Raw genomic sequence first — 22,838 nt, 5'->3', positions numbered from 1 at the left:
ACACACACACACACACACACACACACACACACACACACACACACACACACATTTTATGTATGTGTGCTTAGAGACTCAGCCATCCAGATATGCACAATTAGAAACACTAAGTTTTGGCACTAATGCACACTGAATCACACACACACACACACACACACACACACACGGAGGCTATTGTCAGTGCTCGTCTCATTTGGAAATGTTTGTACTTGTGTTGCCAAAAGTGGAAGGGGATGCGAGTGAGCAGTTTTAAAAGCCGCAGTGCACTCATAAAGTTCTGCACGTAATCCAGCGCAGGTGATGACGCTTCAGAGTCAAAAGTCAGACTGAGGCTTCGGGGTCAAATGAGTCAAATCAGTCCTCTTGAGAGTTACTGGGCTGGCTCTCAGCTGTGTGTCGCCTCTTTCCCCCTGCTCATCTTGTTCTGCCTCTCTACACTGAGGACACTCAAACGAACAATCAGCTACTGTCTGTTATCCTGAATAATAAGTTATAAAATGCAGACAAAAAAACCCATAAACAAACAAGACTGATTTTTTTTGTGTACAAAATATTATTAACTCTGTTTCTGTTATTACTTAAGTATGATAATCATACTCTTTCCCAGTTTATAATTGTGACAAATATCACAGCACTCATTACTTTAAACTGTTTTAACATGTTGCATGTTCAGCAACTCAAATGGACAAACTTGCAAACTTCATAAGACAAGATCAGATGAAAAATAAACACTAAATAGGAGAAAAAAATTGAAATAATAGCTATGACAATAAATGAAAGAAAAACAAACAAAAAAACAACCGGGTCACAATAGCACAAAATTTTAACAATGACACCAGTAAAATAACCCAAATTAAAGCTGAGGTGAGGGAACCCCGCAGGTTAAGGAGTCTTTCCATCCCAGCCTTCTCCCAAACTTTTGAAGTTTCTATATATATATGAACAGTATATTTATGCTAGAGAAACATTGTAATGTGCGTTTTATACTGCTGAAGGGTAGTGCACTTGCGTAATTAAACATTGTCACAAGTATTTTACACTCCTGGTTTAAGTACCTCATGAAAACACACTGCTGTGCTGCTTTCCTGGCTTCTGTTCAGCTGTTGACGTTGAATGTACAGTTTGTGTGCAATCAAGGAAACTATTGATTGAACCCATTATGCTCTGATTAGCCCACCAGCCGCGCTCTACCTCCCAGCTGAGTGAGTCTATTCTGAGACAATAAAGGAGCCCTTTCTCCCTCCTCCTGTCCATCCGACCTTCCTTTCTTTCTCTTCTATATACTTCTCATCTTATCCCTCTCTACTTTGTTTTCCACTTCCCTCCATCATCCTACTTCTTTGATGTTTGTCATAAAAAAATCTATGTATATATGAGGATGAGGAGCGTTGGTATTCTCACACCTGTGGCCATGGCAGACACATCCTGTTTGGAAAAGGCCTGATCCACCTCTTCGCCTGCCCCTCCACCCCACACCTCTCCACCCTAGTAAACCCTCCCCACCACTAACGCCGCCCCCCCACCACCCCCCTTTGCTCTGCCAAACCAGGAAGTGTGCACAGGAAACAGCTGTCCCCCACGTCCGCCTGCTTGCCCCGGGCCAGGTGCATCCTGGGAACGGAGCGATGTGTGACCGTCGACATGTGGCTGACACCGAACGAGGTGCCGTTACAGTAATCAGGATCACCATGAACTTTATACAGCGATAAGATAAAAATAAAGCTCCTTGCTGTCTACTTGAACAAAATATATCTGCAGTGTTTGGGCCTTGATGTTACGGGGCTGTAATGAGGAAGAGCTACATCATTTGTTTGATCTGCTTGAGATGAAGTGGATACACTTGACTCACGAATGATCGCTTTTCCCCAACTTACAGGGGAACTCCACAGATTTCACACATCAAAGTCTGTTGACAGGTGTTGGAGAGTTTTACTGCAAATTAAAACAGTTGTGTTAAGGGTTTAGTGGCTCCAGAGGGAGCTTTGCAAAAGCTGATTAATTACCTCAAGTGATGTCACTTCAGTCGACGTCGGCTGAGGGTGAAGACTGTAAGTCTGAAAATAAAAATAAGCTGTTGGTATGGAGTTACAGACCTTAGTAGCCCACTCATCATTTCTGCTTGAGGCTAACGCCTGGAGGTTATTAGCCGCTTGCCTGTGTGGAGTTGCACTGTGGGTAATAGTCACCATGTTTTAAGACTGTCCACTGTGAGTCCAAATATGTTAAAGGAGTGAAATGTTAGAGCCCTGACACACCAAGCCTGACGGTCAGCTGTTGGTCAACACCGGGCTGATGGAGAGCATCTGTCCCCCTAGTTTTTGTGGTGTGTCCTGCACCGTTGGCAATACTTGGCTCTTGTTAGCTGTTTTTTGGCTACTCCAACATTTTGAATCAGCAAACAAATGACTTAAGAGTTAAATATCATTTATTCTATCAGCATCGGGTTGTGTTGTTCATGTGCGAACTGGCTAACTAGCGTCTTGAATCCGTCCTGTCCGTCTTCCAGTTTCCCTTTTGAATGGCAAACACAGGCCGCTAGTGCCTGCTGGTAATGCAGAGTTATTTCCGCTCACATAGGCACAAAACATATGTGCTAGTTAGCCATTGGCTGTGGTCTTTGCAGTGTGTTGAGGTGCAACTTTTTGGCAGTTTTTGAAATTGAGAAAGTAGTTTTGAGTTTATTCATTTAAACGTATGCATAGGTGCACAGATTGTCTCTCAATAGTCCTTTTTCTCTTCAAAATATTTGATACATTTCAGGCTAGAAGCGATGCTTTCGTCCAAATTTTGTACTCTTCCACCAGGTCTGACACTGACCTACTATAATATCTGATCAAACATTTTAAAAAACAAATCTATCATGTGTATAGTGTGATAATATTGCTGCAGTAAAGCTCCTCCGCTGCTTTTTACACTCACAAATAATCTCCTCAACTTTTTCTTTATTTATTCAAACAGATGGCATCTTTTTATTAATTAATTATTTAGCCAGCCTACAAGACTCTGATCTACTATTTTAATCTTACAAAACAGTTAAGACTAAATCTGTTTGATTATGTGTTTAGTGTTAATATTGCAACATGCACCTGATGTTCTGGTGATGGGGATCAGGTCTCTGTCATGTTAATGTAAGTGGGTGAGATCAGATTCTAGGCTGGCACTGTAAACACATGCTCATGTTTTGTCCTAAATCTCCCACATAAACTCAAACTGTTCTTGTTGTCATTTTCTTTACTTGGATGGCCGGTTTCCAGGACAAGCAGGAAAAATAAATAGAGTCGACATCTGTCGCGGCAGAGGAGGACAGAGAGCGCCTGTCCCGGCCAGCGCTCGCAGCATTGTTTGTCACTTTCTCCATGAAATGCACTGCGAATATTGCCTCAAACAATTAGGTTCCAGTGATCCCTATCGCCCGGCACACAATAGTGTTTACATGACGTGGAGGAAACGTGGCCATGGAGCCCACTTTGGGGAGTGTGTGTGTGTTTTCTTGAGCATGTGCATGTGTGTGTATGTCCTCCCCGTGTGTTCATTTCACTTTTATGACTGAAAGTTCACACTGTATTTGGTGAGGGTGAAAAATATTGGTGTGTCATAATTCTCCAGTTTTCTTAATAAAAAAAAGAACATCATTCACAAAAAATGTGAATAAAATATAGATAAAATGTAGTCCATACCCATTGAGTGCACAGTTGCCCACGTACAGTTTCACATGGTGTGTGTTTGGGATACAGGTCATAGGAAATTGCAGATTAAATAGTCAACTGAACCCATTAAGAAGAGCAATGTATTCAGACAGAGTTTTTGTGAATTTAATAGTACGATTGTTTTTATTGAAAGTACAGTGGTACCATTGCCAATAGTGGGATAGTTAGTGGGCTAAAACTGTACATTAGTAGTTGAGGTAGCACGTTGAAAGGCAGATAGTTAAAGTGTTTATATGTTGTATTGACTTAAAAGTGGGGCGCACTGGTAGTTCACGTGGGAAAGGTGCGGCTCGCCCTTGCTGCAGCAGCATACCATACCATGACTTAGTCATACCAAAAATTAGGAAAAAAAACCCCCAACATTGGGCCACAGAGGGAGCCACAACGATCGATCGCATTTTAGCCATTTTTAAGCATTTTTCTGTTGTTATAGCGCCACCCAGTTGCCAATTAGAGTTAAATTTCTCCAGTCACCTTGAGGCGTCCTGTTCTACATATCTATATGATGAGCCACGCCCTCCGCAATATGCATTGCCTTATAGAAGCTCAGTTTTAGTAAGTTTTCCAACTTTTGCCAAGAGGGAACTTTACATATTGGTCCCTAGATTATGTTCATCGAGATTCATGCAGATTGGTCAAACTTACCAGGAAGAGATAAATTTTAAGTGTTTTTAAAAAAATTCAAAATGTGAATTTGTTCCTCATGAGGAGAGGCATCTCTGTGCAAAGTTTCATGTCTCTACGACATACGGGGCATTAGATATGCCCATTCAAAGTTTGCAATTTCAATCAGTTGCTATAGCGCCCCCCTTTGGCCAGTTGATGTCATATATATCCTCCCATGACCCTCTACCACTGTACCAAATTTCACATGGATTGACCAAGTCAGTGAGGAGAAAAACGTGGAACAGACAGACACAGTTTTCGTCATTATATAGTACGATAGTAAGATAAGATACATAAACACATACCTGTACATACACATCAGAGGTTGCGCTAGACTTTGTCGTCGCTGGTCATTTTGACCGACAGGTTCGTAAAAATCCGGTCATAATCTATTTTTACCGGTCATTTTAATTTTCGTTTTTAAATGATAATAAAGATAGCCTATTCAAAAACATTTAGTTTTCATTCGTTCGTTTTTAATAAATCCAACAAGCAAGTTATAAAGTGTGCATTAATAAGGACATGAACGAAAAGATGAACAGACATCCACACACCGCAGCGCTTCAGTTCGGCGTCTGGTCTACACGCGAGCCGCGAGCGCTTCTGTCAAGCTGGATAGAGCAGATCGTACCAAACAGGAAGTCGGACACAGAAAAGACGAGAGAATCCGGCCAATTTTCAAAATAAAATAACAACAGCATGCACTGAGGAACGTGAGGGAGTACCATGTTTATAATTTAAAATAACACAACAGTGCATAATCGAACACATTTTTCAATACCCTAATCACTTCATTACAATTTTAATTTTGTGTCACTGAGCCTACAGACTACATAAATAAAATGGTCAGAACAATATGCCCTATTCATTCAGTGTTCTGCCTGTGTGGACAGTCAAGCGCCTGCGAGTACACTCGCAGGACTTCTGCAGCACTAACGCCTCTGGTGTGTCCAGGCCGTTATGTTAACAACGCTACATGAAGCAGATGAATGACTTTTTCTCTGCAGTGTGAAAACGGCAGCCACTTAAACCACTGACTGTGCACTCCGCCGCCAAGTGGGCAGGGGTGGTAATTGCAACCGGTCAAATGACCGACGGCCTTCAGATTTTCCGGTCATTGTTGTAAAAAACCGGTCAATGACCGAGAATATCCTGTTAACGTGACCCCTGATACACATATACATACATGCACACATACACGTAAATAGACATCGAGTTTCAAAGCAGAATAAGGGGTTATGAGTTCTGAAATGTAAAGCAGAGCTAGACCATGTTGGGATTTAGAAGTAACCAGTAGAACCTTAAACTGAATTTTGTACTGAATGGGGAGCCATTGTTATTCGGCCAGGACTGGAGTGATGTGTTCCTTATGTTGAATGTTTTTGAGAAGCCATGCTGCCGTGTTCTGCACTAGGCTACCTATAAACAGTTAACTGCTCCATTGTTAAGACAAGTAAATAGAGAGTTACGGTAATCCATGCGGGAAAAAATGAGGGTATGGATAAGTTGTTCAATTATGTTTCCGGTGAGCACTGGTTTCATGGCCAATATCGTACAATATCGGCTAGTTGAACACAGCAACAATCAATTTCTCCTTTCACCACAAAGGGAAGATGCAAATCCACTCAGACTGAATAGCAGCAAATATGAGGTTAATATTAATAATATTAATATATATTAATTTTGCTTATGTGTGACCATGCCCTTTGTTAGATAGTCTTACTTTAAAGCACTTTAAAGGGGTGGTCACCTCAGACAGTGGCTCAGCAAAATTTATATGGGTGTCATTGTGGAATGTTTGGTTGTAGAAGCTTGTTGACATACAGGCTTCCTCTCAAGGCTAACTGGTGAAATACTGTGGCCAGAAAGGTAACTGGTAACATGCTAGCTATCCATGAACATAAAAACTTTCCCAAGCATTTTTTTCTACATGCAGGCATCTTGTTCCTGGGCGGGTACATCACTGTACTCAATAAAGGCTCATTGAAGAAAGAAAAAAAGCTAATGAGCTTGCAAACCTATATTGTAAGTGGCTACAGGGCTAGCCTTACCTATTGACCCAAGCCATTAGCCCTGTGGCCCGACAAAAAGATTAATACCATCATCTCCTGTCTTAAAACTGTAAATTGTCTCTCTTTTGTGGCGCAGTTGCTGTGACAGGGGAGTCAGTGGTGCAACGTAGCTAATAAACTACAACAGTTTCCCTTATTTTGGACTCTTCAGCTCTGTCATGGCCTGCTGTACTGCTCAGTTAGGCAATGCAATGAATTCATTTTGCTGCAAAATTTTACAGTTTAAAATCTGATAACCAGGCTTTACTTCTGCTACCCATCAAAGAAACACACTGTATGTACAGTATGTCTGTAAAGATAGTTAATGTCATATTTATTTTGGTTCTTGGACGACAGTTTAGCAGCTGGTACTTTACCGCGAAAAGGCCACAAGCTTTTCATTTTCCACTTCTCACCCACACATGTTTACTGGGCCAGCAAGAAGATCAATGTTGTTTCTGCAGGTGCGCACACACACACACACACACACACACAAAGAGAGAGAGAAAGAGAGAGAGAGAGAGAGAGAGAGAGAGAGAGAGAGAGAGAGAGAGAGAGAGAGAGCACCTTTACATTTACTCTTATTATAACTGACGTCTCCAGGGTATTTTAACAAATAGCCTGACCCTGGCTTTCACACATACATACAAGTACACACACACACACACACACACACACACACACACACACACACACATACACACACCCTTCAGTCATGCACAATGGCTCTCCCATAGATACTCAATTTATCGAGCTGGGTATTTTGAGGTAGCCAGGAGAGAGGCGTGACAGCGCAGCTCTGAGATTAAAACAATCCTCTCTTGATTTCTTCCTCACTCAAGGGAAAAGCGGAAGCTGTCTGTTATCGTTTGTTTCTATTATTATTCTCCGTTTACAGTTTGGGTGTTCACACTGAGCCGTATATGAGAAAGTCAACGACTTGTCTTCTGGGTCTTTTGAGAGAGCTGAAAACCAGAAAACTGTGACTATCTGAGAAATCAGGCTTTTACAGTAAGAGAGGGGGAAACCAAAATGTTCTCTGATTTGTTTTTTATCTTTACAAAGTTAAAGAAATTAAGAGGCTTTTGAAACTAAAACTGCATCAGTGTGGTTTATAGTTGCAGTGTATTTGTTTTTGTTTGTTTAGCACATTCATGGTATCCTTTTTTCAGCTTAAACTCAGTTAAACTGGCAGGAATCCAATATACAAGAAAAAGACACAGACGGCTGTAATAATGTCCAAACAGTCAGTACTTATCATTCTAATAATATCCACTCTTTATACTTGCACTTGTATTTTGCTTCTCTCCCAACCTGTTTTTATTTTTGATTTAAGTTAAAGTCTATCTATGCCACTGTCAATCACTAAAAAGTAAAAAAAAAAATAGGATCGAAACTATTCAAAATACAGTTTTTAATGTATATATGTATTGTCATGTATTTAATGCTAATAAATGCATGAAAACAGAAAAATACTGGAAATAAAACGATAGTACAATCTTTTTACATATTAAGTGTTTTTCTCCCAACCCGTTTTCACTTGGAAATCAAATATTTGGCCCAGAACAATGAAAGGCTTCTGTCTTGACTTCGACAGTGTACAGTATTTATTTTTCATCATGTGATTTCCTAGCAGCACATATATCCACAGATAATCATAAACAAACACTGAAAAGCTAAAGGCATTTTAAAGTGTCATTAGAGTTTTATTTTGAATGAAGGCAAAAAGCAACAGGCACAAAACAAACACCCTTAAAGAACCAAAACCATATTGTGTGACAGTATTGAACTTTGTGACTTTTAACAGGAGCATAAAGCACAGGAAAAGTTAAGCCCAAAGGATTTCTGTCTGTCCCCTGTGTAGCTTTTTATATATTACAGGCAAATTTCATGCAGCATCTGCAGGCACAGCAGTGCCACTGCAACGTTATTCTGGCCCACAGAGCGCGATCAACTGGAACCACAGCTGCCGAAGGCACACGAGTGTGACAGACCGATAGATGACACTGTCTGCACTCTGATTGTACTATTATTATTTCAGCATGATTAGACCCCAGTGCAGTTATTGTTTATAATGATGATGATGACTACAATGAAAAAAATCAACAATGACGATGATGATGAAGGTGATGACAGATTTATTGGGCAGTTGCTCAGCAATGCTTTCTTTCTTTCCCAGGACCTTGAAGGTCACGTAACTGTAAAGCCTTTATAATGTTTGTGTTACAGTCTGTCTAAGAAGGAAATGACTGAGGGAATGTAAAAGTGGTGCTGACCCTGAGGTTGAGACAGACAGAGAGAGACTTTGTGATGAACAGGAATGGGTGAGCGCAGAGGAGAATGGGGTGAGAGATAGATTTAGGAAGGAAGTTTGGGAGCTCTTGGGAGGAAAGTTACCATGATGACGACTGGTGTGTTGGTCATCGGTGACACAGGTGTGCTCTGATGTCATAACAGAAAATCTCCAGCCCCAAATCTGTCTGCTGTCCAATAAATAGAGATCTATTGGGTTTGAACAACACTGTGACACATCTATATTTACTGGAAGTAAGGGCTGCAACTAATAATTACTTTCATCATCAATTAGTTTGCAGATTATTTTCTAAATTGATTGATTATTTCTTTTCTCTAGCTTTTAATAAGGCTAGTAAAAGGGGGAAATGGCTACGATAATTTTGAATGAAACTGCTTTTTTGAACAGCCAACTCTCAAAAACTATTTAATATATTTAGTTTAATATCACAGGTGAGATTACATCCTTACAGCTGAGAGCTGAAACTAAGTACTGATTGGTGTTTTTTTCAATTCTTGATCAATAATCAAAATAGATTAATTATGTGTTGATCTAATAATTAATAAATGGACCTAGTGAGATCATAACCAGGATAAGACAATTACCTTTAATAAAAGAAAAGCTCTACTCAGAAATAGGGCTGCAACTAGCAAGTATTTTAATTATCGACTAATCTGCCAGTTATTTTCATGATTATTTGAATAATCATTCAGTCTATAAAATTAGAAAAAACGGGAAAAATGTTCATCATAATTTCCCAGAAACCAAAGTCACGTCTTTATTTTGTTTCTTTTGTCCAACCAACACTCTAAAACCCCAAGACTCTCCACTTACTGTCATAAATGAGAAAAAAAAGGCAGCAAATTTTCCCGTTTAAGAAGCTGGAACATGGAAATGTTTGACATTTTGGCTTAAAAATGACTCAAACGATTAATTGATTATCAAAGTAAGATTCATTTTCTTTTAATCGACTGAACATATAAACAACTAATTGTTGCAGCTCTATTGAGGAACAGCCGCTCCTCTTCTCTCCTTCATGTTACATCTCTCCTCACCTCCTTTATTACATCAATTTGTCTCAGATCCAGAACAAAAGAAAATATGTGTTTTTATAATAATGCTGCCACAAAGAGACATAATAACGGATTCATTGCTCATAATCAAGATGCTAAAATGACCATTAATAGCAGATATTTTAAGATAGATAATAGGTGATTCCCCGGCGGCCTCTTTTGTCATTGCCTGTGTATGAAGAAGCATGAGCATGTGTGTACCATTGTCCATTTATTATATTGTGATATAAGTGCACTTGCAGATATTTTCTTGGAAACAGTCCAGGTCCCTTCAAAGTCTCAGACTGACCAGTCTACTGTGATGTGTGTGTGTGTGTGTGCATACACGCATGTAGGCGCAAAGCTGCTTGTGTGTGTGAGTGTTGTGAAAAGTGTGTGTGTGTTGGTATTGGTGGTGGAGGTGGGGAGGAGGGGTGGTGGAGGTTCCTTATCTGCAGGCCACAGGCAGCTTTTGAGGCTCTTATCAGCAGCCACCATATTGTACTAGCACATCCTCTTGTCCAGCAGGGAGCGGAAAACTCTCATGCAACATGGTTCCCTCTCTCTCCCCTCTCTCTCTCTCTCTCTCTCTCTCTCTCTCTCTCTCTCTCCCTCCTCACACTTGCCAGTACCAGAGCTCTTCGACTGGCAACCAGCTACAGCATTGTGTCTTCTTGGCGAAGAGAGTGAGTGAAGGAAGGGATAGACGGGACAGTGAAAGAGAGAGTGGTGAAAGTGACATATGGACAGGGGTGGCAGGCAGAGAACATCTCCACGTTTTGAGTGTGCCTTCGTTCAAAGGAGCAACTTCACAACGATGAACAAATTGGACGGTCTAATTCTGACTTCATCTCTTTGTGAACATCTGGGACTTTAATCATTTTTTTATTTTTGATTAAAGATTTTTAAAGAGATTGACATGGGTATGAGGAGTGTTTTGACAGGTGTCTGACAGTTCTGACATCAGAGATTGACAGACAGACACTCACAGGCTGCAGTGGAGTGTGAGCGACCTGAAGGAGGAGGAGGAGGAGGAAGAAGAAGAGGAGGAGGGCGTTCAACACTGAGGAGATACAACATGTGCGTTTGCAGATCACTTGAACTCTGACGGATTTTGCATGACTGACAGACGAGCCACACTGGATATCACAATGTATCTGTGAGTACTGAATATAATATAATTTATTTATTTTTTTATGCAGTCTGTAGTACATGAGCGGCTTACGTCCACTAGCAATTATTTTAAACAAAAAAAGGATCTGACTGTAGTCTCTATGTGCCATATGTCACATACAGCATGTAATTATGGTGAAATAGTTCCTGTTGAAAACTGGTACTCAAATTTGGTGAATTTAAAGCAATTAGAAAAGATAGAAATTTAATATAAAGTCATGTCAGATGGTTTGTTGTGATGGATTGTTCTGTTAAAAGTTGAATTTTATGTGTTTTTTATCTGACCAGTCTACTGGTTACAATAAATATACAATATAATGTGCATTTGGCCTAAACAATAATATAAGGAATATATAAATGGACAGAAATAAAGGGCATAGATGTGGTGCAATTATATATATTTATTATAAATAAAGAATATTTTAATGAAATATTGGTGACATATAGCTAGGTTTATCACAGTTTTTAAATATATTTTATTTGAGGTTATTGTGCCAGAGAATACAGGCTTGACTAAAAATCAAATGCGGTAAATATATTCTTTATTAAAATATGCTACACAAAATATGTGTAGCATATGTGTATTCAAACTGCTTTGTTTCTCTGCTACCACAGCAAAATGAATTATCTTAGTGTGTGAGGCTGATGATGTTTTTAGCAAAAAAAAAAGTATTTTAAACTAAAAACTTCTAAATATACACCTGTAACTCTCTGTAGCCTCTCTAAGGATTTTTCTTATCAAGATACTTATGTGCCAGTAAATATAACACTGCTGCAAAATCAAATGATAAAAGAAACTACCTGTGAGTGTTGTCCATACCATTGTGAAAGAGGGAACTGTTCAAAATAAAGTCATGACCACTAGAAAAGACAAAACAGGAACACTTTGCGATTGCAAAACCTGAGAAATAATGAGTGTTACGCACTCTTGCAAAGTAGAGTAAAAACAAATGCAGAGTGTAACAGTGAATTAACTTGGTATTCTGCATTTTAACATCCCATCGAGGCAGCAGTATAAGATGAATCTGTACATTTTCATGGATAAAATTCAGATTTTAAACTGTAGTCCAGCTTCCACTGAGGAAACAAACCAACAGCAGCTACTGCTTAAATGTCAGTACACACTCTTGTGGTGCTCATCTGCAGAATTTGACCTTTGAGCACATTTTCATGTCTTATTGCTTTTACTAAATATATTACAAATATATATCCTGAGTGCGTTTTTCTTTTGTTCAACAGACTCTTTGATATCAATCCAATCTTCGGGGGGTCTGGGACATTTTGAATGCTGAAAAGGATTTTGACTCACATCCTCAAAATACACGTAGACAGACAGCTAGACGGACAGACTCATTAAGAGCAGCCACTGGAGACTCATTCAAAACCTAGAATCTGCTGCTCAGGATGTACTGTGAGAAAAACCCAGACCACAACAACCACCCCGGCTCCACGCCGCGCCCAGAGACAACACCAGAGAAGTAGCCCTCCGTTGAAGACTGCAAGGACTGAAACATTTGTTTCCCTGGCACCCTCTGTAATGTTAAAAGAAGGGAATGAATACAGGCTCACGTTTACTCACACTCTAGATACAGCCAGCAGAGGCAGGAATGATGGGGGGATCAGAGGGCAGCTGTAGCTCTATGCGAAGCACATATAGTCTGGACTGATGGGTAGATGATTCACATACTGACCCTGGCTATGATAAGAAAAACTGATGGATTTCAGGTTGGCCAGAGGAAAATCTACATTTCTAGTGAGGTAGAGCAGCAACGCATTGCATAATCTGCAGGAAAGCGGAACAAAGGACAAGGAAATAAAGGGTTTAAAGGAAGAAACACACACACACACACACACACACACGCACGCACACACACTTGGTTAGAAGAGGTTTAAAGGTCCCTTTAGGACAAGCTGCAGGTGGTATAGGAGCATGGTAGTTACTCTTACACATATATAAAGACACACTGACACACGCTCACAGCACACACGCTGGGCAGCTAGGAGGAACCGGAGTTTGGCACTATGATGGAGAAGCTGAACCCCGACGGTCCACCTGCCTCACCCCCTGATCTACCTCGCCCTTCCTCCTCCTCCTCTTCCTCCGCCTCCTCCCCATCCTGTGCCTCCGTGGAGCAGCACAGTCCCCTCCAGAACAAAACTTTAGCGTCCTCGGATGCTATCAGCAGCCCACATCCACCTAATAAGACAGGGCACAAGGGACACACGGATGCCCCCTCTGCTGGCTCGATTCAGTCCCCCATTGCCACGACGACGGTGTTAACCAGTCACAACTCAGATAAAGCTGCTGCACCTGAGCCCATTGTCATGGAGACAGAGGAGGAGGAGGTGGAGGAGAAGCGAGGAGGACCGAAGAGCACCACAGCTTGTGCTGCCTCTGCCAACGGGTCCCCAACTCTTTCCTCTCCACCTCCACTCCTCCCGGCACCAGCCAAGACCTCCCCGTGTCCTCTACCACCTCCAACCTCCACTGCAACCTTCCCTTCATCTTCATCACCCTCTCCTCTTCCTCCACACATTCCAGTCATCAGTCTTGGTCACAGCAAACCCCCTCTCCCACTCCCTAATACTCCTTTAACTGCCCTCCACCCAATCCCTAACCTCCTACACGGGCCACATGGGGATCTTCGCCGCAGTCAGCTGGCTGGTTTGCCTGTGGCGAGCCATGGAGCTTCTGGGGGCCCTTCAGCTCCGTCCCCAGGGCCGCTGTTGCCTCAGCAGTACCTGTCTGCACACCCCTTTTTCACCAGGTGAGATTTGGCTTTAATAGATTCATCAATAAGCAACAGTTTCACTTTATGACCTCCTCAGACCCTCATCGTGCTGAACAGACTGATTTTCACTTCTTAAATTGTTGTATTTTAATAATTTTTGGGGCCTAAAGAAGCAAAGGTTTCTATTACACTAGAAAAAAAGCAAAGGGTGGTGAAAAGTCAGAAAATATTCAATGTAATTTTGTTTTTACATTTTTTCTTTTCTATTTAATCATCTGGCAACTTCTCTTTTTTTGCAACCCCAATGTTGGGAACCACAGTATTAACAGACAGCTCTGATAGTGTCACCCAATATCCAGATGTTCATGAGCAGTTAAGTAATTCTTGAAGATGCATTCAATCCTGCAAGGAAATCTGAAATATGGAAAATACTATAACTTCAGCCCTCCAGGAAACATCATGCAGCATATATATATTAAATAAAAGAAAAATAAATGCTCATTGACCTCCTTTTCGTCAGGAAGGCAAACAGATGTGGAACTGTTAACGATATAGTCATGTTACTGGTGATGATGATGCCGTCTCATTGGCAACAGTTTTCTGTTTCATATGAAACCTCAACTGCTGGGATTTCACGACTTCCCATTGTGATTAATTGTGGCTACGCTGCACGGTTAAGCAGAATTGACAGCAGGATGTGTGCTGCACTGAAGGAGCCTCACATTTCTCACGTTAAATTTACTCATCAGGACACTTGTTTGCAGAACATGAGTTGCATCAGGGAAGTTTTTTTGTGTGCATTTAGTACCAAAACCCTGAAGTGATCACTTTTGAAACTATACCTCTACTTTTAATTGCAGCTAAATTTAGTCGTTGAACTGCCAAAAGACAACAAAACACAACTCTTAAAGCACTTTTTGGGCCCGTAGAGTTGGCAACTCTTAGCAAACACTCATGAAGAAAGGCACTCATTTGCAGACATTATCAAAGGCCTCCTACTGTTCATCTATTCTCTACTCCAAAAAGGATTTTCCTCACAGTTTCTTTCTGTAACAAAGAAGCATCAGCTGTGTAAAAAGTAGGATTTTTTTTCGACATCTAAGGTTCCACCATCTGTCATGGAGGTCTGGGAATAAGATTCCCTCCTCACTTCTCTCTGGTCTGTTTGTAGCAGGAAGCATTGATCTATTTCATCCCCCTGAAGTAGAATCAGCTAGTAACCACACTTAATGAGACTGGGCTAAAACTCTGCATGCACACTCAATCAGCGCCACCAACATAATCACACTGCAGCTAATGGCTTCCACCATCTTCTTGATTTCTCCACTCACTCTCCAAGGCTTCTTTACGTAAAGAGATGCGAGAATGACTTTACATTGTAAGCTGTTATATTTAGCTGCAGTTGATTCTGAGTGCAGTTACAAAAGAGTCACATTTTCACACATTTTGCTGTGTTTCTGCCTTCAGTTCATACCTGGGTCCCTCAGGAGGGAACTATGGTGTCATCAACAACAGCCGCATCAAGAGAAGACCCTCGTCACACTTTGAGGTGGAGATCAATGACTGTGAGTTTCTGTGTGACCAAATAAAGAATCAGTCATCAATACTGATACAGCCATTGTTACAGTATGTTAATGTTTGCATGTTTGACACAGTTGTATGGATGGAATTGCTGCCCACATAATGGAGAAGGTTAATATTTCAATGATGAGGTTGCCAATATTTTGTATTTTCCTTATTGTCAGCAAGTCTTGTGAGAAAAACCAACAGCAACAATGTGTCTGTGGCTTTCAGCTGCAAGCCCAGTTGTTCTTAAAAGGTTAAATAATTCCCTCAAAAAGCTGGGCACTGTAGTTTTTAACAAATGTTACTCACATAGAAATAAAAAGTGCATTTGTCGGGGGACTTTTTCAGTGGTGGATTAATACGCATTTGATGCTCTTGTGAGTATTTGCAGCAGCAAAGCAGTATACGTGGGATTGACTCAGATATACCGTAATAAATGAAGTTGTCCCAGTGGCCCACTGACATTATTTTAATAGATTGTGGACCACAGCTGCGTTCTATTACCCTGGAAATCCAGAGTTCTCGCTAGAGCGCAATTTGAATTTGAATTTGCTCAGCGAGAACTTCAGCCTAAATCTTTCTAGATTTGGGTCTGGATTTCCAGGCTAGCGTTCTATGGCACAAAGGAATAAAGGACAACAGTCTAAAAAAAATACGAAGATCATTGTTGGTTTTGGTCTTTTTAATGGGATTTGTTGACAATAAGAGTAAAAATAACTTTCTTTTTATATCCTTTAAGGCCCTGCACACTCAGACAGTGATTATGTGTGTCTAACAGGCCCTCCTCAAAAACTCGCTCGCCGTGTCTTCACCAACAGCCGCGAGCGCTGGCGGCAGCAGAACGTGAACGGGGCGTTCTCTGAGCTGAGGAAACTCATTCCCACACACCCACCCGACAAGAAGCTCAGCAAGAATGAAATCCTCCGTCTGGCTGTGAAATACATCAACTTCTTGGTCACTCTGCTCAATGACCAGGCACAGGACAAGAACAGGGACTCGACTGAGGATGAGGACGAGAGCACCGCAGCTGAATTGGACAGAAATAAACGGAACCCTCTTTTTCAGTGCAACACCCCTCCTCTGTCCCACGCCGCCCCACCATCCTCAGCCCGCCCCGCGACGCTCCACAGAGACAGAGACTCAACTGACTCAGTCATTGCTCTGGCTAACTCCCCAGCAACATCCAGTTGCTATGGTGACACGGACAGTGAGGAGAGCTTTGGGGCTAAGACCTCTTTGGTGACCCATGGCATTCTGGGAAAGGTCAAGGGTCAGATAAGGATGGTGGCAGCAACAAATGATGAGCGGTGACACCAAAAGACAGCAAACAAAGAGGTGTGCAGCCACTGGGAGTTTAAATGTCACACTGACGGACAGGACACACAATCGCCGCCAGATACAGAGCTGGTGTGATTCTCTCTACAGCTCCAAAGTAGTGAAATAAGTAAGATTTTTGGGAAACGTTTGCTGTTTTAACTGTCTCTATGTCTTTTCCAGTGATGTGCAAACATTTGAGTGTGATGCTCTGTGTTTTAGGAAAATACTGAACTGTGCTGTGGGGCAAGTTGAGGCATGAAACATCACAGAACATTTTGAACAGACTCAAACATGTTTTATATCTAATTAAGGTCTAACCTCACTATCAAACAATGTGGATTCACAACATGATCCTGGAAATTGAGGAGTGTTTGTTTTGACTTTTTTTAGTGTTAATAACAAAAATTCAACAATGTTTTCCAACCTGATCTCACAGAAATGTGTGAAATGACCATGACCTCTTAACACCACATTAAGTAGTTGTGACATGAAATGTGTTACAATTACGTGCTAGAGCGGTCACAATTTTGAATACGTGGTTGACTTGTGAAACTGTTGCAGTTTTGTAAGGTCTAGGAACCAAAACTACTCGGGTAGGTTTAGGGAAAACCAAGCAAATATGCACTAGCTGCGACCCCGTCCTCGCATGCATCTGCCCCTTTTTGTCAAACGGCATAAACAGTTAATCAGCTTTCATTTGACTAATTATAACCAATCTATCCACAAATTCTAAGGCAAATATCTGAATTTGTTTGGAGGTTAGGGACCTTTTTGCAATGGGCCACTCCCCCAACCCCCCAGAGAAAAACCTGTGGCTGTGAAAGGGTGGATCAACCGACTGACCAACCATCCAACCAACAGAGCGAGCTGCTGGTCGCAGGTAAAAGAAAAACTTGGCGAGGTTTACAAAAAGTTAGTGTTTTCAGTGAAAATAAATCCTACTTACACAATACGTAAAGTTAACATAAGCCAATGCTGACTTTTGGTTTTAAAAAATGACACAAACAGCAGTCTCCTGAGGGACAGTCCTGTATTTGGTTGACCCACCCACCACACCAACCACTTCACTACACGGATGTTGTTGCTCTTCATGTTACCTATGGGGTCATAACATAAACCACCACCCACTGTGTAATGGGAATTTGTGTGTCCAACACGGCAACAGATTCTTATTGACTTTCCATTGGCACTGTTTCCATGGTGCTGGCACACATAAATTTAACACATGGGTCACCAATATGGTGGCACATGTGCCACCAATGGGGTGTTAAGAGGTCGTGGTCATTTCAAGTATTTCTGAGAGACCAGGCTGATTTTTTCTCAATCAAGAAATTCAGGATCCTAAATTCCCCCTTTGTGGATCCATAGAGATGATACATCTCTCAAAGATGATGAAAAAGCAGATTTTCTGTTCCAGTCTAAATGCAGCCTCAGAAATGTACATGTATATAATCAGCACTGCCCAAGTACAATTATGGTGATTTAAAGGTGCAGTCTGTGATTCTAATCCAACAAAATTTGTTAAATGCAGCAAATATCTCTTCACGGTCAGCTAGCTGTCTGCTCTGTGTGTGCACTGACAAAAAAATTTTGTGTTCATACACAGCCTCACTTTGTAAATTGGAAACACAGACTCGGTCAGACTGAGCCACATGACACTATTGTGCCGTGCTCGTGCACAGGAGAGGGAAAAGGCCATGGTTGCATAAAGAGAAAGGCAGTGGGACTGAGAGGGACGGTACACAGAGCTTCTGAAGGAGCACTGACAGGAGGGGTAAATGTGTTTGGGAGTTGGGCTCAAATACCAGCAATCTGTCTCCAGAATTGCAGACTCCACCTTTAAGAGTGCCACATTCTCTGTTGTGCCTGCAGAGAAGTGCATGTAATGCATTCATGAATCGAAGTTGCAGTTTTTGATGTTCCTGCTGTTCTTACTGTCAGAGAAGCAGGGCCAATGGTCCCACCCTGACATTGTGACACACTTGTACCAGACAGAAATAAAGTGTGTTTTAGTTTGCTGTTCCTTATTTGACATCCTCTTATTGCGCTACAAAGACTGCTCTCTGTCAGCACGATTTCTCAACGATTTGCCGTGTTTGTCAGACATTTAAGGAACATTTGTGTATCCTCAAAGTATACACAGAAATCTCAGCACAAGATGATCACAATAACCATCAGATGTTGGAGCTACAAAAGCAATGCTACTGGGTTATTAAAAAAAATTAAATGTGAATTCTAAACAATAACATGTAAATAAATCACGTGTCCACATGCTAATAGAAAAACACAGCAACCTGTCACCACACTTTATACAGTATGGGCTGAATAGTCAAAGCAGTACTCCATGGTGTTTGTTTGTGCTGCTCACCAGAATGACAGATTAATAATGGTACTTTTGTCAAGGGAGCCATAAACAACACCAGTCAAAAAATGAAAAATAAAAATAGTGAGTGATGTGACACCCTAAAGGTAAATATAAACTGCTGATTTTATTGTTGTCCCATGAAGCGTTGGAGTTTTCCCAGGCAGCTGATTTAGAGAGGAGTGGTGGAAGAAGTGCTCAGACTTTTTACTTAAGTAAAACTAGCGATGGCACAGTGTTAAAATACTGTTACAAGTATAAGTCATACATTCAAAATCTTGCATTTGTAAGTATAAGCATCACAATATTAACATGTTATAGTACTGATTCTGCAGAATGACCCATTTTAGAATAATGTATTACCAGATTTTAATTATCGATGCATTCATGTGCATCACTGATGTCGCAGTTGATAAAGGTGAGGCTTATTCAAATTACTTTATAAACTATGGGGTACCTAAATTTATTATGATACACCATAGCTGATTCATATTTTGTATTAACAGTCTGAATCTGAAAATTAATGTCAAATAAATAAAGCGGAAAAAACTTCTATACTGGCGTCCAAAGTGTAGTAGAGTCAGAGTATAAAGTAGCATAAAATGGAAATACTCAAGTAAAGTACAAGTTCCTCAAAACTGTAGTTAAGTACAGCACTTAAACTTAGTTACATTCCACCACTGCATGTTTTTAGCATGTTTGTGCATGTTGTTTGTGTGTGTGTGTGTGTGTGTGTGTGTGTGTGTGCAAGCCATTGAGTGGCAACAGATTTATGTAACAGCAACAATTGAAGGTGTGCGGTTGTGTGAGGAAGGTCAGGGTGGATGTGGGATGCGGTTAGAGATGGGGTTCAGCCTGATGAGGGGGGTTGCATAAGTGAGAGGTTTGGGGGTAAGATGCAGCTGTGTAGCGGTGCTGGTGTCTCTCTGCCTGCATGCTCGGCTCCATCGAGTGGCCAGGAAACGCCAACAGTTAGTGCTGTCTCATTGACGGCCAACGAGTTTCCTGGAGGAGGGGTGGTGGGGTGTGTGTGTGTGTGTGTGTGTGTGTGTGTGTGTGTGTGTGTGTGTGTGTGTGAGTGTGTCTCTGATGGGTGTTTGGACATGTGGGGTGGTAACCACTGCATGGGAGACAGGGAGAGGGGAAAAACAGAAAAAAGAGCCACCAGGATGCTCTGGGAACCCCTATACACCCAGTTTCAGGACCGCACAACAGGAAGAGCAGCTTTCACAACACTGCTATGGCTGCTGCTAGCCGTTCTGCTGTTCCAGCCCCCACCCCACCCTTCGTTGTGAAACCACAGTGAGGATTACAGAGGCAGGGGTCACACAGATTAAAGAGGCAGCCTGCAGCAATATTCTGAAAATGCACATACTAAAATTTTTACCAGTTACATTTGCAGCAACAGCAGTGATTTGCTGTGTTGTTGGGAGTTATTTAACAATTTATGAATTAAAGATTAATTTTACTGCAGCACGCTCATTTTTTGCGTTTAATGCAAATTATAGTCTTACACTTTGCAAATTGTAAAGCTTGCCTTTTGACGTATGCTTTGTTGTCATAATAATACATAAATAATAATATTCTGTGCAATTATCTTTGGATCTACTGTGATTGATCTGATAATGATCGGCTGCAATAGAAGGAAGCGGTGGGACTGTGTCTCAGACTTCTTCAGTAAACATGTAGTAAGCGTGGTGTAGAACAGGGCATTGGCACAGTTTTTGACCTCACAGTCGACTTGACAATACTTTGCTAGTTTTGTTTAAAGTAAGAATAAAGCAGCCAAATGAAGGCAACAGATCAGCGGCTGCAGTGTTTTGATTTGGACTGTTTAACATGTGAGACGAGTAGCGGAGCCCTATTAAGGTGGCACATTTTTAAAGAAGTTCAGAGAACATGCCACGACACCTACAAAAGGCCTCCTGGGTGCATGGTGTGATGCAAGAGAGAATAAATCAATAGACCATTCCCACATCAGACATTTGGCTTGTCATTACAGGAAGAGCACAGGTGTATTTGATTAAATAAACATGGCTGCCTTACATTTAGGTGAGCTGGTTCCAGTGTCCTGGTATAACCCTTTTTCACAGAAGACCTTGTGACTTGTGACAGAAGCAAAAGTACAGGAAGAGCCAGTTCCAGGGTCCTGGTATCATGCATACTGGCTCACTGGGGTACTTGATGGAAGTGGGCCGTCGTTACCTAAATGTGTTTCATCTGAGCTTTTCCTGCTATGAAAAGACAAGATGTGTGCTGTGAAAAGGACTATCAAGGTGTGTCCAAATTAAAAAAAAAAAAAGACTTTATTCATCACAAACAAAAGCCAATGCAGTGACTATAGAGTGCTGCAGGGATCCTATTGGATTTCAGATTATTGCATCAAACAAGCTGTGTGGAAAACAAATGTTTATGATACTTACACATTGTTCAGCAAGATAAACTTCACAAATGAACACCACTCTTAGAATTTTTGAAGCATACATACAATTGCCAGACATAAAAAGCTAACATTAGGGTATCAATGAGTTATACCACGGGTGCATGACTTCACATCACCACCACAGCTAGGCTATAAAGCCATATTCAGCATGATGACGTTCTGTAGTCTCATTTAGCAACTTGTAATTTACTGTCTTTTTTAAGACATGTTAAAGCTTAAAAGTTTATGAGTGGGGTATATACTGACATATTTTATGTTGTAGAACAAAGCTTGTGTTAACCACAGACCTTGTTTCAAACATCTAACAAAAAACCCATTCAAAAAACTGACTAGACTTTAAGACAAGGAAACCATGAGTGCCAAAATGCTAAATCATTTCTGGGTTTTAGGACTCATTCTTGCACCACTCTATACAGGCATTAGCTCAACACAGCTAGCACCACAAACACATACCGTGTGCATGAGAACTGAACCTGTGTGTGTTAATGGCTCAGACTCTTCCAGGAACTTAAGTTTTTATGTTACTTTTTAAAAGGTAAATTGGTCTTTTTCACGATGAACATTTAACTTACCAGAATAGCAAAAGCAAAGGTGTTACTAATAACAAATCTGCAATAGCATTTTTTTCCGGGCCATTTGGAGCCACCAGAAACAAGTTGTGAAAACAACATTTAAAAGTGTCATCGCCTTTTAAGTTGTCTTGTGTAGCGCCTGTTCAAAATGTGGCAGTTCAGAATGGGCTGATTGCTTGGCCTTCAAGGTTGCTGCTTGCAACTTTCTCAAGAACCGCTCATCCAAACAACTTCACACTCCACACTGTTCTTCCTTGGGTCCTGAGCACTAAACCTCCCATGACATAGTTGTGTCCCTTACAGTGCAAGAGTATAAGTTAACAGCTAAAAAAATATTTATTATAGCTGCTTTAGTGATGGTTTTGCTCTATCTGAGTGTCCCAGTAAGCTATGGCAGTTTGATAGAGAGCCAGCAGGCAATACGATACCAGCACCCTGAAACAGAGGCTGCCAAATGGAACTCAGCCTTCATTCATTTTATTAAATACACCTGTGCTTTTCCTAAAGTGAAATGTCAAAATCTCTTATGTGGAAAAAGGCCTATTAACAGCTATTTGCACGAGCATCTTTAACATTATATCTTGTTGTTTCTAAAATTTCCAAATCCAAACTTTAGCTTTATTTAGGTAAGATAATAAACTTAAGACATAAACTTCTTAGTCATGAACTCAATGTGAAAATATTAGGAACTTTACAGAAATCAACTTTAACATCACAACTTTTCCCTGACCTCACCTGCTAAGCCTGTCCAGAGGACAGGGTAAGCTAATATGTTTTTTTTCTGTTTTTTTTTTCTTTAATAGATCTACAGTGCTTTATATTAAATATTGCAATGACTCAGGATATAGGTCAGGAAAAAGAAACCTTATAATCTTGGTTGGGACTGCTGGGGTGTTAACCATCT

General features: G+C 41.0%; 2 protein-coding genes across 3 annotated transcripts in view; both read left to right on the top strand.

Annotated features, from left to right (window-relative positions):
• LOC126390053 (heme oxygenase-like) overlaps positions 1-22,838 on the top strand; it is a 160,006-nt gene that overhangs the window by 119,838 nt on the left and 17,330 nt on the right. The window lies entirely within an intron of this gene.
• Positions 10,408-18,584, top strand: lyl1 (LYL1 basic helix-loop-helix family member). Of its 2 annotated transcripts, none has more exons than XM_050044132.1 (4): positions 10,408-10,928; positions 12,182-13,710; positions 15,142-15,239; positions 16,019-18,584. In XM_050044132.1, exons 2-4 carry the CDS (start codon positions 12,965-12,967, stop codon positions 16,549-16,551), a joined length of 1,377 nt encoding a protein of 458 aa, XP_049900089.1. In that variant the 5' UTR covers positions 10,408-10,928; positions 12,182-12,964; the 3' UTR covers positions 16,552-18,584. The 2 variants fall into 2 exon arrangements, with proteins under 2 accessions (XP_049900089.1, XP_049900088.1); XM_050044131.1 differs by having other exon boundaries at positions 15,980-18,584.

This window comes from Epinephelus moara, chromosome 5, assembly GCF_006386435.1.
Source record: "Epinephelus moara isolate mb chromosome 5, YSFRI_EMoa_1.0, whole genome shotgun sequence".
NCBI classification, from domain to species: Eukaryota; Metazoa; Chordata; class Actinopteri; order Perciformes; family Serranidae; genus Epinephelus; species Epinephelus moara.
This window is presented reverse-complemented; position numbering and strand designations above follow the sequence as displayed.